General features: G+C 39.7%; 1 protein-coding gene across 8 annotated transcripts in view; it reads left to right on the forward strand.

Moving 5' to 3' along the window:
- Positions 1-14956, forward strand: part of PICALM (phosphatidylinositol binding clathrin assembly protein) — a 64358-nt gene that overhangs the window by 11333 nt on the left and 38069 nt on the right. For all 8 annotated transcript variants that reach the window (XM_081909790.1, XM_081909787.1, XM_081909793.1 and 5 more), the window contains exon 2: positions 13924-14066. In XM_081909790.1, coding sequence (XP_081765916.1) covers positions 13924-14066 — 143 coding nt within the window. The remainder of the gene's footprint in view (positions 1-13923; positions 14067-14956) is intronic.

Genomic DNA, 14956 nt, shown 5'->3' on the forward strand with positions numbered 1-14956 from the left:
ATTAGCATAGGATTTTCAAGTCCTCCTTTGTCAGGCAAGCCAGGGATAGACAAAATAACGATCTTGATCTGCTGATTGACTGTTTGGTTATTTGTGGTATATCAACAAGGATTTATGCCTCCCAGTTGTTCAACAAGAGTAACAACAACAAAATGACTCTTCCCTGGCCTAAATTTTATAGCTGAAATGATGGGAACTTGGGATAAGCAGGAGGTTGTTTGTTTGTTTGTTTGTGGGGAGGAGGGTAATAAGTTCCATTTTAATGTTGGTGATCAAAACAAATTCCTGGACACAGAATTTAATTATTTAAGTGCTTTTTTACCTCAGGCTTTGGTTGATGGACCTCAAGGTTTTAGAACAAAACAATCCGGATCCTGCAAGCCTGAAGTCTGCCCACCTCTGAGGCAAGCCACCTCAAACTTGGGTCAGTAGCTGCCTCTAGTATGATGAGTTAATAAAAAGTGGGGTTGGAGAAGCTGTACCTTTTAATGTTTGCCTAAAGGGCCTCTTAAATGGCAGCTTTATTCTGTTTGCCTTTCCCAGTTTTATTTATTGGGAGCTGATGCATAGTGCAGCATGTGGTAACTTTATCTCTGCAACAAGTTTTAATCATAGCATATAGTACAACACAAAGTATTGGCTGTCTACCAGCTGATCCCTTATTTAAACCCAGAAAATGAGAAATATCCCTAGCACAATTTATAGCTTGAGATAAAAAGAATATTGTGAAAGTCAGAAAAGATAAAAGCAGTTGGACGTTTTTTGATGTTAATGTTGAAAAAGACAATAAAATGGCTCATCAATGTTAAAAAACAGAAATCTTTTTGAAAGGTAGACCAATGTGTGTGGTGCTTCAAAATACTGAGGGAGAGACTTTGTGTTGTGACAGTGGGCTACTAGACAGTGCAGAAGAGCCTAATAATAAAAAAATATTAGCTGAAAAAGGCCCATCTAGTGCAGCTTCCTCTTCTTGCAATGGCTAACTATGGGAAGTCCATAAGCAGGACCAAGAGCAACAGCACTCCCTCATTCATTTTCTGATCGTGGAGGTTATAAATAGCCATCATAAGTGGGAAACATTGAGAACCATTTTTCTCGTTCCCTGCTTTATGTAATATGGTATCTGATAAATTGTCCAACTATGGATTTTGGATTTACCTAACTCAAGATACTCCTTTGGCCTGCATTTGTACTCAGACGTTTGAACAAGGGAACAAAGCTGAGTTTACTGAGGGATGCTGCATTTTTAATAAAAGTAAGTTGTCTGGTTTTTCATTCCATTTTTTTGCAGTCTCTTATGGAAGTCAAATCGTGAACGGGAAAAACCAATTATGGTAACAGTATATCATACTAGCAGCAAAATTACAATAGACCACAAACACATTTTGACTCATCTTACCTTTGGCACATAAGTCAGCTGTCAACAATTAAAAAACCTTTTGGGAAGATCTTTAGTATTTGGAAGACCCCTCATTAATTAACCGTTGATGTTCATGTGCCTTGATTTTGTGTTCATAGAATCGGAATGGTCTTGGAGGATCATCTGGTCCACAGTTAATCACAGTTGTGGTGACCAAGCATCTTTATTTGTGAAGCTGATGGTTAGGGTTCATGCAGTTCAGTCCATTTCATGTTTACTCAGAGGCACATATATTTCCAATATTCATTGTTGGTATATTTGCATAGTTGACATTCATTAATGATGGACTTTGATTTGATTCTCAGTGCTGCTTTCTTAGATACTGTAATTGGGTATATTTTTTACTGTTCACATACCTTCATTATCATACTAAGTTGTTTCAGCAGATATGCCTGGGAATATATGTAACATTTGAACTCTGGCATGGTTTTTCATCAACAAGAGGCCATACACCCCAAACTACTTAGCTGTGTTAAGCAGTTCTTCAGAGAGAGCCTAGCTAACATGCTTTCACCATTGACCCTTGCCTCTGCAGGATATATGAAAACTTGAATGGAATTTGTTCTCTTTAGAAAAAGGCATGAGTCTGAAGAACAGCAGTAGTTAACTTTGGATCAGTAACCTACATGGCATATTTTAAGTCTTGTCACAGTTTAACTTTCTCAGCAGCCACATCAGTTTCCTGAGGCCTTAGCGCTTCATCATTTTGAAGTCTGTATGTTGTTGGGAAACATTACTGTAGCCTGCACAGTGCTACAATTCAAGTGCTATTCATTCCTTTTATGACATCAGAGGCTCTTCAAAGAAAGGAAGTGGTTCTCATGATATTTTTGGACGCCTAATTTTCAGACCTTTTGGGTTTCAATAAACTTGATCAAATGCAATGATCTCATGATTAAGTGGACATTAATCCATGAGTGTTTATGCCCCAGTACACCTGTTGGCCTTTAATGTGCTATAGGACTTCTAGTTTTAGCTACCACAGAGTTAAGATGGCTATTCCTTTGCAAAGTAATACATTTGATGTTTTAAATCTAATTAAATGGCTTACTGTTGGTGGAGTAGGGTTGAAGAGAGAATTCCTGGCCATATTGTGATACAGATTTGGAGAGCAAGTAACCTATATCATGTTGAAGCCTATATTGCTGGGAAATGCTCTTATTTGAAAACCTGGAGAGCTGATGTCCATAAGTATTGACAGTTTGAAGCTGTCTCGCCATCATTGCAAGAACTAGAATTTTTTTTAAAAAAATCCATATAAATGTAAATTGGCCCACATCTGTGTACCTCAGTTCTGCAGAGCTGCAAAGCTGAGCAATAGCCACTGAGGTGTCCTTTGTGTGATCATACTGTAGAGCAGGGGTGCCCAAACTTTTTTAGGATTGAAGTTGTTGAGCTTTTTTTTACGATTTTACCCTGAAATTATTGCGCTTTTTATACAATTTTACCCCAAATTTGTTGAGCTTTATTTTACAGTTTTACCACAAAGTTGTTTGAGCTTTTGGGGGGATTTTACCCCAGGAAATAAACTGCCACAAGGGCCGGATTAAACCGACCGGCGGGCCACATTAGGCCCCCGAAACAGACTTTGGACATGCCTGCTGTAGAGCTTACAGTGGGAAGTGGGGGAAGGGGAGAATCCTCAGCAAGGCCATCTGGCTTCTTGTAATGTACCTGCAATGGCATTTAATTGAAGTCTGGAGAATTAAGTACCGTACTGAAATTTCTCACATTACCATCCAACCTGTGTCATTGGCAGTACTCAGTTTATGGAACACTCTCCCAAGTGACATTCATTTGGCTCTCGTGGTAGGTGCATTTAAACAGACATTTTTATTTGTCCAAGCTTTCTGATCTTAATTGAAATTTGCTTTTATTGGGGTATGCTATAGTCACCCACTGTATCTGATTTGTGATTCTGTGGTTTTAATGGCTCTCATTATAATGTGTCTTGTTTCCCCTAGTTGATCTTTTTTGCCAGCTCTGGATTGGAGGAAGGGTGGGATATAAAAATAATAATCTTTAACCTGGTTCTCCGTATTTTATCCCTAAGTGGCCCTGTGAGAGAATTTGGGGAGAGGGAGAAACTGACTGGCCCAATGTCACTCAGCAAATTTCATGGCTGAGGGGGCGTTTGAACCACGGTTCCCCTGCTTCCTGTCAGACACTCTAACCATTGTGTCACGGTTTTTTCAAATTTTGTGAAAGTTATGTAAACCCAACCCCGATTGTTTGCATGCTTTGAAACAAACTTGCTGCTAAAGCAGCTTTCCCCAGCTGATGCCCTCCAGATGTTTTGGACTTCAGCTCCCGTCAGCCCCAGCCAGCTGAACAGCATGTTTTAAAGAGCAGTGTGGCAAGGAGGGCAACTTTAGGCAAACCTTGAATGTTGTTATTTGTACACTGAACAATCCTAAGTGCAGCTACCTGCTAGTATGGTGAAGGATGCTAGATGATGACTACCAAAAGGCTTATAATTAAACTAAGACCTACATTCCTTTTGTTTTAATAACAGGAAGAGAAGTGAACTTTGATTAGGTGCATAGTTGTCTAAAACTTCCTGGTATTTGGATTTAAGACTTTTGATGTCAAAGTCTGTCTTGCCTCTGCTTCTTCAGCCCCTAGGAATGTCTTTTGTCTTCCTCCTACAAAAGATATTTACCCAAGTGATAAGCCTCTTAGCTAATGTTGCACTCATACCCTTTCAGGATTGTCTTGTCATTAAACTGTATGGATTCCTGCATTTCCTGTAAAAGTATTTTTGGATTTGTTTGAGATACCTGCAAAGATCTGACGGGTTTTAAGACGAATAATTGTGTGTATAATTGTTTATGACTCAATATGTTAACCTGAATTGACCTTTACTTTAAAACCAAAATTGAAAACAGCCAAATTCTAGTGCTGCATCTCTCTCCCCCCACCCTGTCCTCTGTCTAGTCTAATGCCAGTCAGTTTGAGTAGTTGATTCTTGATTAGCTGCTTTTGAGCTGCAAGGTACAACCAGAAGGCACATAACATATATTGCAGCTATTTTTTGCTTTGGAATTGGCTGCTCTCCTTTGGTGAGTTGTGATTGCCCCAAGAGTAGAAATGTGCAAGTATCCCTACTGGCTCATGAAGCTCCTGGCAGCTGCCATAGTACTGTATTATCTTTCCCCAGCTAGCAAAATATTTATGGATGTCCTGGGAGCTGCTCCCTTCCATTTTTCTCTACAACGACCAGTGAAAAGAAAGATCCATTGAATCTGATTCTGTACAGTTATTTTCGATATATATTCAATAAAAGTTTTCCAGTCTTCTTTAAACGTATGTTCTTCTTGTTCTCTATATGTTAAGTCTGCAAGTTGTGCATATTCTGTCAACTTAAGTTGCCAATCTTCTTTGGTTGGGACCTTGCTCATTTTCCATTTTGGGGCTAACAAAACACAGACGGCAGTTGTTGCATACATAGATAGCCTTTCCTGACACCTGGGGATTTCAGTCTGAATTATCCCCAACAGAAAGGACTCTGTTTTTTTGCGGGGGTGGGGGGAGTAATTTTAAAACTTTTTTTCAGTTCATTATAAATCATTTCCCAATACTATTTTACCACATATGAAAGAACATTCCCTCCACCTCTTTACACTTCAGTCACTTACCTGATTCTGTCTTGTAAATCTTAGCAAGCCTACTTGGAGTTAAATACCATCTGTGAATCATGTTCAGGTAGTTCACCTTCAAAGAATAACATGCTATAAATTTAAAGTCGCTTTTCCAAAGTTTCTCCCAGAGGTTAAAATCTATATTGTGTCCTATATTTATCAGAACTGTGACAAATTCCTGCCCTCTCACTGGCTAATACACAAGGAAGGATACTACTTTATTTAAAGAAAAACAATCTGGTGTTGGATAATTGTATGATAATTCCTTGACCTAGACTCTGTCTTGTACCAAAGAAAATTAAACACACAAGCTCTAGGCAGAGCACATCTTTTATGACAAACCAATCTGAATTCTTTGTTAGATTGGCAGTATGCACCCGCTCTTGTAAGAACAAGTTTTTGTTCCAAGAAGTACATGTTACAACAACTGTCTTGTTCTAGTTAGGATCTTGGGCATTTCCATTTATTTTTTAAATGGGATGGCAGAAAAGGTTAAAGAACTATAAATAGCACCTAAATTCACCACTTTGTAGCTCTTATGGTTTCTGTAGCTGTAAGGTAGACTAGGGTATATCTTGTGTTCCCTGACAGAAGGAGGTAGACAAGGTTTATTTTGATTTTAAATTAACACATGTGAAATTTGCAATGTAAGGTTCAAGCCAGCTTGCTCCCACCTCATTCTGAAGGGTGTCTAGCTCATTTGCTTGAGTAAGATATAGTGAAAGCTCAGATTAGAACTCCTTTGGTATATCCCAGATGCACCCAGGATATAGGAAAAGCTAAAGGTATGTAGACATATTTATAATAAACTGGAAGAGAACAATATTTTTCTCTTGGTGCTTATCTGTAAAAACGTGAAGTCCTGCTGTATTGACAAAGTCCATCTAGCTTGACGTTCTGCTTCCAGCAGTGACTAATACAATGCCTCCAGGAAGCTCAAGCGGGGCATGTAGTCAAAAGCTGTCCCTCACTGCTGTCTCTCCTTCTGAATGTGGAAGGTTCCATTTAACCATCATGGCAATAATGGAGGATATTTAGTATACTGTTCCATAAAGCCACCTTCAATAATGTCAGCATTATAGATACATAATGCTTGATGTTTTTATTATTATTATTATTATTATTATTATTATTATTATTATTATTATTATTTATTATTTATACCCCGCCCTCCCCAGCCAAGGCCGGGCTCAGAGCGGCTTACAAGCAATAATAAAAACAAGTTGAATGATTACAACTTTAAAACAAAATTAAAATACAACAGTAAAATATTGAAATATTAAAATGTAGCCTCATCGTAGGAGGAGAAGGAAAAGAAAAAAGAAAGAGAGAGAGGGAATCAAATTGGCTCCAAGCCAATTTACATGGCATGCTGGGCTGATCAAGTCCTGGGTTGTGTTTAGAGTGTTGTAGCCCAGCTATCCATATGTCATTAAAGCATTAACTGCATCTGGCTTAGGGAACCAGATCCTTATCCACCCCACACAACCATGGGCCAACTTTGGCAGGTGATGAGGCCACCCTCATGTTCTATCACCTGACATCATGATAGCATCAAGTGGCTGATAGATGGGAAGTCCTACCCACCTGTCAAAGATGATCTGCGGAGGAGTGGGGTTTGCATCACCAGCACATTCCCCAGGCAGAAAGCCTCATAAAGCAGCACCCATCAGGATTGAACTCTCCGCTCAATGGCAGATGAATGAAGAGTTCAGACCTGCTGGCTGCAGGGATCTGCTTTGCCAGTGTCTTCCCTGCAAAAATTGAATTAGCAAAGCACACACTGGCAAGATTGTATTTTGTTCACAAACTGGTGACAGAGGGATCATTCCTGTTGGTTGCAGGTCTGTGTCACTGGTGCCTTTCCCACAAGGAATGCATTGGTGAAGCAACACCCAGCAGAATTGAATCCTGCCATCAGGTAATGTCTCCCACTGCTTGTGGTGTCGGGAAAGTGGCCTCCCACACCTACATTAAAATATTATAGCAAACTGTCAGTGGCATACAAAATAAATAAATAAAAATATATGAAAGCTTAAACCCAGAACAAGCTTGGTTGGTCTCTAAGGTGCTACTGGACAATTTTTTATATATTTTTTATTTATGTTGCCTGCATCAGACCAACACGGCTACCTACCTGTGTCAGTGGCATAGTGTAACGTTGGAAAGTGTCGATCACTTCTCCCACCTTGGCAATTGCCTTTCCACATTGATGCCAAAATTCAGCATCGCTTGAGCTCTGTGAGTGCAGCTTTCTCCCAATTGAAGTGCAGAGTGTTTGAGAACCAGAACATCTGCAGGGAAACCAAAATGCTTGTTTTCAAAGCTATTGCACTACCAACCTTACTGTATGCATGTAAAACATGGACCACTTATAAACACTATCTCCAACTTCTCGAAAGATTCCATCAACGGTGTCTCCAGAATATTTTACATATCGCTTGGGAAGAAAGGCAAACTAATGCCAGTGTACTGGAAGAGGCAAAGATCACCAGTGTCAAAGCAATGATTCTTTAACATCAATTTATTTGGACTTGTCGTGTGCTAATGCCTGATCATAGTCTTCCAAAGCAAGTACTCTATTCCAAACTTAAAAATGGAAAGCGTAATGCTCGTAGTCAACAAGAGGCTTATAGACTCTCTCAAGGCAAATCTTTAAAAAATGTAATATAAACTCCAACAATTGGAAAACACTGGCCTGTGAGCACTCCAATTGGAGAAGAGTCTTTACCAAAGGTGTCATGGACTTTAAAGATGCTCAAACTCAGGACGAAAGGGAGAAATGTGGTAAGAGGAAGGCACGTTTGGCAAACCCTCACCATGTTAACCTGCTGCCTGGAAACCTATGTCCCCACTGTGGAAGGATGTGTGGATCCAGAATTGGCCTCCACAGTCACTTACAGACTCACTGTTCATGGTCACAATCTTACTCTGCTATGAGGGATCATGAAGAAGTACCTTAAACTGGTCCACTGTGCTTGTGTCTGCAGCTGAATACCTTTAGTGAAATATGTTACTATTTAAAAAACTTTAGATAAGCATGTGTTTGCTTCACATGTATTTCCTGGGACTTTCCACATCTCACAGCAGAGCTAACGGACCTACCTAACTTTCTGGGCGGTAACAGTATGGTAAAAGTTTTTCCCTTCATGGGTTTGAAGCAGAATGGTATTGGGACATGAAGTTAAAAAAATGCTCCCTGGTGATACTGAAGCTTAAATTAACTGGAAGATGGAAGTAATGAGTTTCTGAAGGGTCTACATACATACAAATACTGAGACAACCTTAGGGATCTTAAAATTTTGGGGGTTGTTAGGTACTTTTTCTTAGTGGATGAGCACTTAGTCAGTTGGGCTTCGTAACACAGAGAGATTGTCAAGTACAGTTGTTTCCTGTTCCCCCATCAGCACTCCCAGTTAGGTCCTGTGCAAAACATGCTAAGGAACTTGGAAATAAACAGAAAGGGGGACTTTCATCACTCCCAGGCAATTCCCTGGATGATCCTTGCTTGTCTCCTTTTAGAAAAAGAACACGGAGAAGGCAACTCCAGTCTTGCTCAAAATAGTCAAGTAAGTGTTTCACAAAATTATAGTGAAAAGGCTTTGAAGGAAGGCTGTTCTACACTCGTCTTGTTCTACACTGTTCTATACTATGCTTGGTGAGGAGGCAGAAACGTGTTTTTTTGTTTCTACCAGTCTTGTGTAGGTGTTGCCCTTTGGGCAGTTGCATCTCTTAAATTACTTACGTGGCTAATTATCCCCCACAGAGATGAAATAATGGCCTGATAAAGATCAAGGTGAAACCAATTTGATAAGGCTATAAAGTTCAAAGGGCCACATAAAAAGGTAGACAGGTATGGACTATGTCTTACTGTTCCCCACCCTTTTTATGGTATGAATGTGCCTTTACCTCACAGTATGTAAAGTTATGCATAGGGCTTATTCTATCCTGATAATTTCAGGTCAGTTGTCAAATGAAGTAAAATGTGAAGTTAAACATTAAATTCTCTAATTCTTGTCGGGTCCCCTTAATTTGTGTGTTTCTGCCTGCAGCTTTAGGGACTAGATTTTTAATTGAAGTTGTGAGACTCAGAAGTCTGAATTCAGCAGAAGAGAGTCAGGAAGTTGGCTTTGTAAAGGAGAGTTTGGGGATGCCGGACTAGATAGGGCTCTGGTCTGATCTAGCACAGCTCTTACATTCTTAGAGCCCTAGAAGTGGGGTTTTTTGTGGTGGGGAAGGTGAGTCAGTGAGTGAGGAACTTAAGCTGGAGGAAATTGGAGCTCAGTTGCTGCCCTTTGGGTCAGTCCCTAGAGCTGTTGTGCAAATCTTGCCATCAGTTTTTGAGATGCACTGAATGCATGTGACATGCTGCAGTGTCTATTAAAACAGGGCATCTTGGTTTTACAGTGGTAAGAACTTAATTCGTTCCGGAGGTCCGTTCTTAACCAAAACTGTTCCTAACCTTAGGTACCACTTTAGCTAATGGGGCCTCCTGCTGCCGCCATGCTGCAGCGGCGCGATTTCTGTTCTCATCCTGAAACAAAGTTCTTAACCTGAGGTACTATTTCTGGGTTAGCGGAGTCTGTAACCTGAAGTGTCTGTAACCCGAGGTACCACTGTACTTGGTTTAAGGCTGCTTGTACCACAATAATTTATCTGCAAAATATTACAGGTCTTTGTATCACCTTAACTATAAAAATAGGATATAATTAAAATTTGAATACTTTTTGTATGTCCTGTGAAAATACCTCCAAGCAGCAAATTGGCATGGGCCATTTGTTCAAAGGGACCCAAATCTCTCCTCTTTTGTACTTAAATATCTTGGTCTTTTAAAAGTATTCTTTTGCCAGTGCTAGCCTTAAGGGTTTTGACAGGAAATGAAGCTACTCCTTATCTTAGTGTTTTGCTCTTTGAATAGCTTATTACTTAAGCATGATATATTTTTTGTTATATGTTAAGTGTGGTTGAACTGAAGCTTGAACTTCATTTATGTTTGATTCTACCTCCAAAAACTGCATCCCTGTATCAAATTTCTCCTGTGGAACATTGCATAACTTATCTGTATCAGGATATTGTGTATCTGTATCAGGATATTGCGTTTTGCATTTTCCTGCCCATTGGCTGAGGTAAACCTTTGAGATATCACAACACTGCTAGGTGTGCTGAAACATTACAGGGTAGAAGCGCAAAACGAACTTCACGTGGATATATCATTTTAGGCAGCGGCCCTATACTGAACTTATCTTGAAAACTGCTTTTAGTCTTTGTACTAGCCCTACAGCATTGTAGAATTTCTTCATGTTCAGAAGTCAATGAATCGTTTCTGAACAGGTGTGGAAGACCAAATGCTATGTGTGCTCTTTTTAGTTAAATTTCCACAATGCCCATCAAACCTTATGAGCTCTTGACATGTCCAGATGTGGTGTGGGGAGGGGGGCTTCTTTCCCAGAGAATGGTAGATTGGAGACTTAAAAATGCTTCCAGATTATTGGATATGAATGAGAACATTGTATGAAGTGAAACTTGGAGGCGGCAATGAAAACACAGAAAATATGCAGACACTGGGCACAAAACTAATAGTTTTGGCATGTGTTTGGTCTGCAGCTTGCTTTTGTAGGTGTGAATGATGTAAGCCCCAACCAGAAGTTGAATCCAGAGAGCTTTGTGTTTCCTTTCCTATTTTACAAACCCTCGTCTTGAACCAGCACATAAGTAACACTCTCCATATGGCCAAAACTTTAAAGGTCTTTGGAAGCTAGGTGTTTATAGCCCCTTGAGTCTTGAACAAAACCTATAGAATAGTGCATCTTTATATAAAGCTGAACAGTGGTTGGATTTGTTACAAGTTGCTTCAGTTGACAGCAACTGGAAGCTAACATTTTAGTCATGAAAGTTGGAGGCAGGAAACTATTTGGGCTGGTAAGGAAACAGTGAATACTACATCAATGAGTATTTTAAAGTCTTTATTTCTAAGACTCCATTTACAGAAGCTTCAGGCAAGAAGAAAACCAAGGGTTGGCTTCTGTGTGTTTTTTCCTGTAGACTGTTTTGCTGTCTTCTGCCCTTGCCTCCTCCGTTCCCTTCTTCCTGGGCTCTCTAACATTAAAACCATTAAACTAAATCTTGGCAGCCCAGCTAGGTTAGATGACTATAATGCTGCTTTAACATTTTTAATCTGCTAAATCGCTTAAGTATTTCTATGGCTGCCAAAGATAAGTCTCAAACTTTGAAGAAAGTATTGGTGTTGAGCTTTATTCTTGCTAATGGTCAAAGCCTTTGGCTGGCTTTTGTTTTCCTTGTTTCTGTTTTATTTTGAAGGGAGAAAAGTTGGGTTCTCACATGATTCCAGCACCCATGAGTAAATTTAAGCCACTTCTCACATTAGGCATGTATTAGTATTTGGAACATAGTATTGCATTCAGTGCTTGCATATGGAAGAGTTTAGTTTGAAGTGGCCCTAGCGGTATACAGATAGGGTTCCAAACATGACTCATTTTATGCAGCACTTCAGTGGGGAACTAGAATTGCAATTTTTTTAAAAGGAAAGTTGCTGCTTGTGAAACTGTTGGAAAAGCTACTTTGGTGCCGTTCAAATGTTACTCCCCCCCCCAATGGTACTTAGGGTGAAATTTGCAGTGGCTTTGGGTCCACAAAGAATGCAAAATTGGATAAGGTTTTTGCCATTTTCTGCTGTGGGGAAGGAAGCATGATCATCAAAGGCAACTTCCCAATCTTTCTGTTGGTACAATCTGTCTGAAAATAAACAAATGACCTGCTTGCTATGTCTCTAGCCTGTTGAGTCTGCTTTGTCTTCTTATTCCTCCTTCAAGTCCTTTAACATGGCTAAATTTCTCTTGAGTTGCATACTTGTGGCTTGGAGCAATTGGCCTTGCTATCACTCGGTCTCCAGAAATCAAGTCTCTGGGATGAACTGAGCATTGTGCCTCCTAAGAGGATGATTTTTATAACTCATTTGGAAAAACAACTAGTAAAGGTTTGGCAGGGCAGCTGATGCTTCTTTCAGATTTCTCTCTCGCGCGCTCTCTCTCTCTCTCTCTCTCTCTCTCTCTGTGTGTGTGTGTGTGTGTGTGTGTCTGTCTGTCTGTCTGTCTGTGTGCTCTCTGGATTCAACACACATATTCATATAGTCAACCAGCCTACTTTGGCTGTATTAGCAGAACTATTGGAGTAGCATATTGTAGGACAGGGAGGACTAGTACAAACTGGCTTTCACAAAATAACCATTTTGATTTTCAAACTGCTGTGGCTTCATGCATGGACGACAGTCTTACTTGGTTACAAGTGATCGCCAAAGAAGAATGTAATTTTTTCCATGTACAGCTGTCTTTTGGACCTGGTAGTTCAGTAGCATGTGTTGACTACTACTGTGTATACTATAGGCTTTGCTCGAAATGTGTTTAGGAACTGTAGCTGGTGCCAAATGTTGCTGCCCTGTTTTATTAACATGGTCAGATTGTAAAGTTTAAGTACGCTGGTTTTGGTTTAGATATCTGATTACTACATGTAAAACTCTAGAATAGATGGTCTAAGTACAGTAAACTTGAGTCTTCTCTCATATGAAACCCCATGATTAAAGTCTTAAGAACCTTTACTTGGGGTTCTGTATTACCATGAAAATAGATCTGTGGGCACATGGAACAGCCCCTGTTTATGGCATGCACTTGATAAAGTTCAGGCTACATCACTTTGCAGTTAAGACATCAGTAAGAACTTTTCTTGTTGGCTATATTGGGGGCAGATCTGGGTGGATTCTTGTGTGAGAAGAACACCTCTAGAGGTGTCAGTGTGGGTCTTCTGCATTTTATACTCTATTTTCATGAATGCCATGTGCTATTTCTGTTCACATAAGTTTAAAAGACTGTTTCAATAGAGATGTTAATGAATTTCATATGTTAATTTTGCACTGTATGAAGAGTGATTGCTTTTTGCTGTATCTACCACCCATCAGTTTCACTGAATTTTGGTGTGGTGAGGATGAATAGAAACTGTTCTGCATGCTGTTCATAAGTTTTATTAAACTTTTGTCTCCACCCCCTCTTCTTCTGAACAAAAAGCTTCCAGTGCATACCTCATTCTAAAGTCTTAGTTACCTGCTTCATTTTCTCTATCTCCCCGCCCCCTCAACTGTTATCCTTCAGGTAATCTGAGGAACCCTGAGCATTTGCCAGGGGATCATTGCATTGTGCAGAGGATACTGGGGCATATGCTCCAGAGTGTACTGTTACTCTTGGGTCTTAGGCTTCCTGCATCATCTGAAGGTGCCCTGGAAATCCCACACCAAATGAGCAGCTGTGTTCACATGTCATAGAAAGCCATAAACTTACTACGACATAGCAGCTTGCTAGTGCACACTGCTGAATCACTCCTGTTGCTTTCTTCCCTTTGAGCTGGGAACAAGAAACTGCACACCCTGGTTTAGTGTGACTATTGGAACCCAGTCCTTTTTGTCTTTCTCACCAAACAAACCACAATGGTAAGCCAAGATTTGTTACTGACTTAGCAGTTCTGGTTTGTTTGCGAGAACAAACATGGTTTGGTTGTATGCTATTTTTGTAAGTTGCTTTGAGTTTTCATAAAAAGACTAATCAGTTCAATAAATAATAATATAATGAGCCTTGGTTGACACATCACCCTAAGCCAGGACTCAAGGTTTATGGCTCCCAGCTAGATGAAGGGAGTAATTCAGCAGTCTATAGTAGTGGGCTTCTGCTCCATAGCAAATCAGTTTATGACTTAACGTGATGTGCAAATGCAGCCAGTAGTCCATAGAATTCTCTCCTCACTCATTGAATGGAACCTGTTGCTGTTTTAAATATCAATGAGAATTTCTTTGTGTTGCAGATTTAATACAGTGCACAAATGAGATGAACGTAAATATCCCACAGTTGGCGGACAGCTTGTTCGAAAGGACAATGAACAGTAGCTGGGTGGTGGTATTCAAGTCACTCATCACAACACACCATCTAATGGTGTACGGAAATGAGGTAACTTATTACTGCAGATCACTCATACATTAGAGAATTGGCTTATTCAGTGCAACCTGGCTTTTTGCCCTGCATTGGGGATAATGAATGGTATTTAAAAACAGCCTGAGGCTTAACTAATGCATGTTCCCTGGCAAAAATTGTGAAAGCGTATTTGGATGATCTTGGTCACTTATATGCCATAAATAAGTTTGTAAGTGTCTCTGAAACAGGGATTGGTAACCTGTATTCCTCAGGACTTCAGCTCACATTAACTGAATCCAGCATGGCCAGTGGTTAGGGATCTGGTCGAAAGACATTGAGGATATAGATCAAGTGTGAACAACTTGATCTATAGTATTTGTGAAAATTGATAGTGTTAATTTTGTCTACAGCTATAGAACTGAACTATAGAAAATTCAGAAAGGGTGGGAACAAGTAATAGGGACAGTTTAGAAATAATCAGCTTGCAATAATTTCTGAGGAGTAATGTTACTTTTTGCATTCCACAGTCTTCCTTAGGTTCCGCATCTCAAAACAGGTTTTTTGTTTTGTTTTGGTTAAATATATATCACCCCTTCAGTAAAACTATTAACACATTTGTTCAGTTGTGCATTTCCATAATGCATGTGATCAGTCATAACTTGGGAAAATGCTGAGGATAGTGTTTGAACATGAATGATTATTTTTTATTTTTCTGGCTACATATTGCCTGAATTCATTTATATCACAGAACCATAATCCTTCCTGTTGAAGGGGAGGGGAGATGAAGTAGGGCATTTTGCAGAACAATGGTGCCACATCACCATGTGAAATACATTCACGATCTCATTCTTAAAACACTTCCTTACCTCATACTATGCTATTACAAAAGTTTTATTTATACTGCTCAGTTCATGTATTTGGCATTG

This window comes from Podarcis melisellensis, assembly GCF_964234715.1.
Source record: "Podarcis melisellensis genome assembly, chromosome: 4".
Classification (NCBI taxonomy): Eukaryota; Metazoa; Chordata; class Lepidosauria; order Squamata; family Lacertidae; genus Podarcis; species Podarcis melisellensis.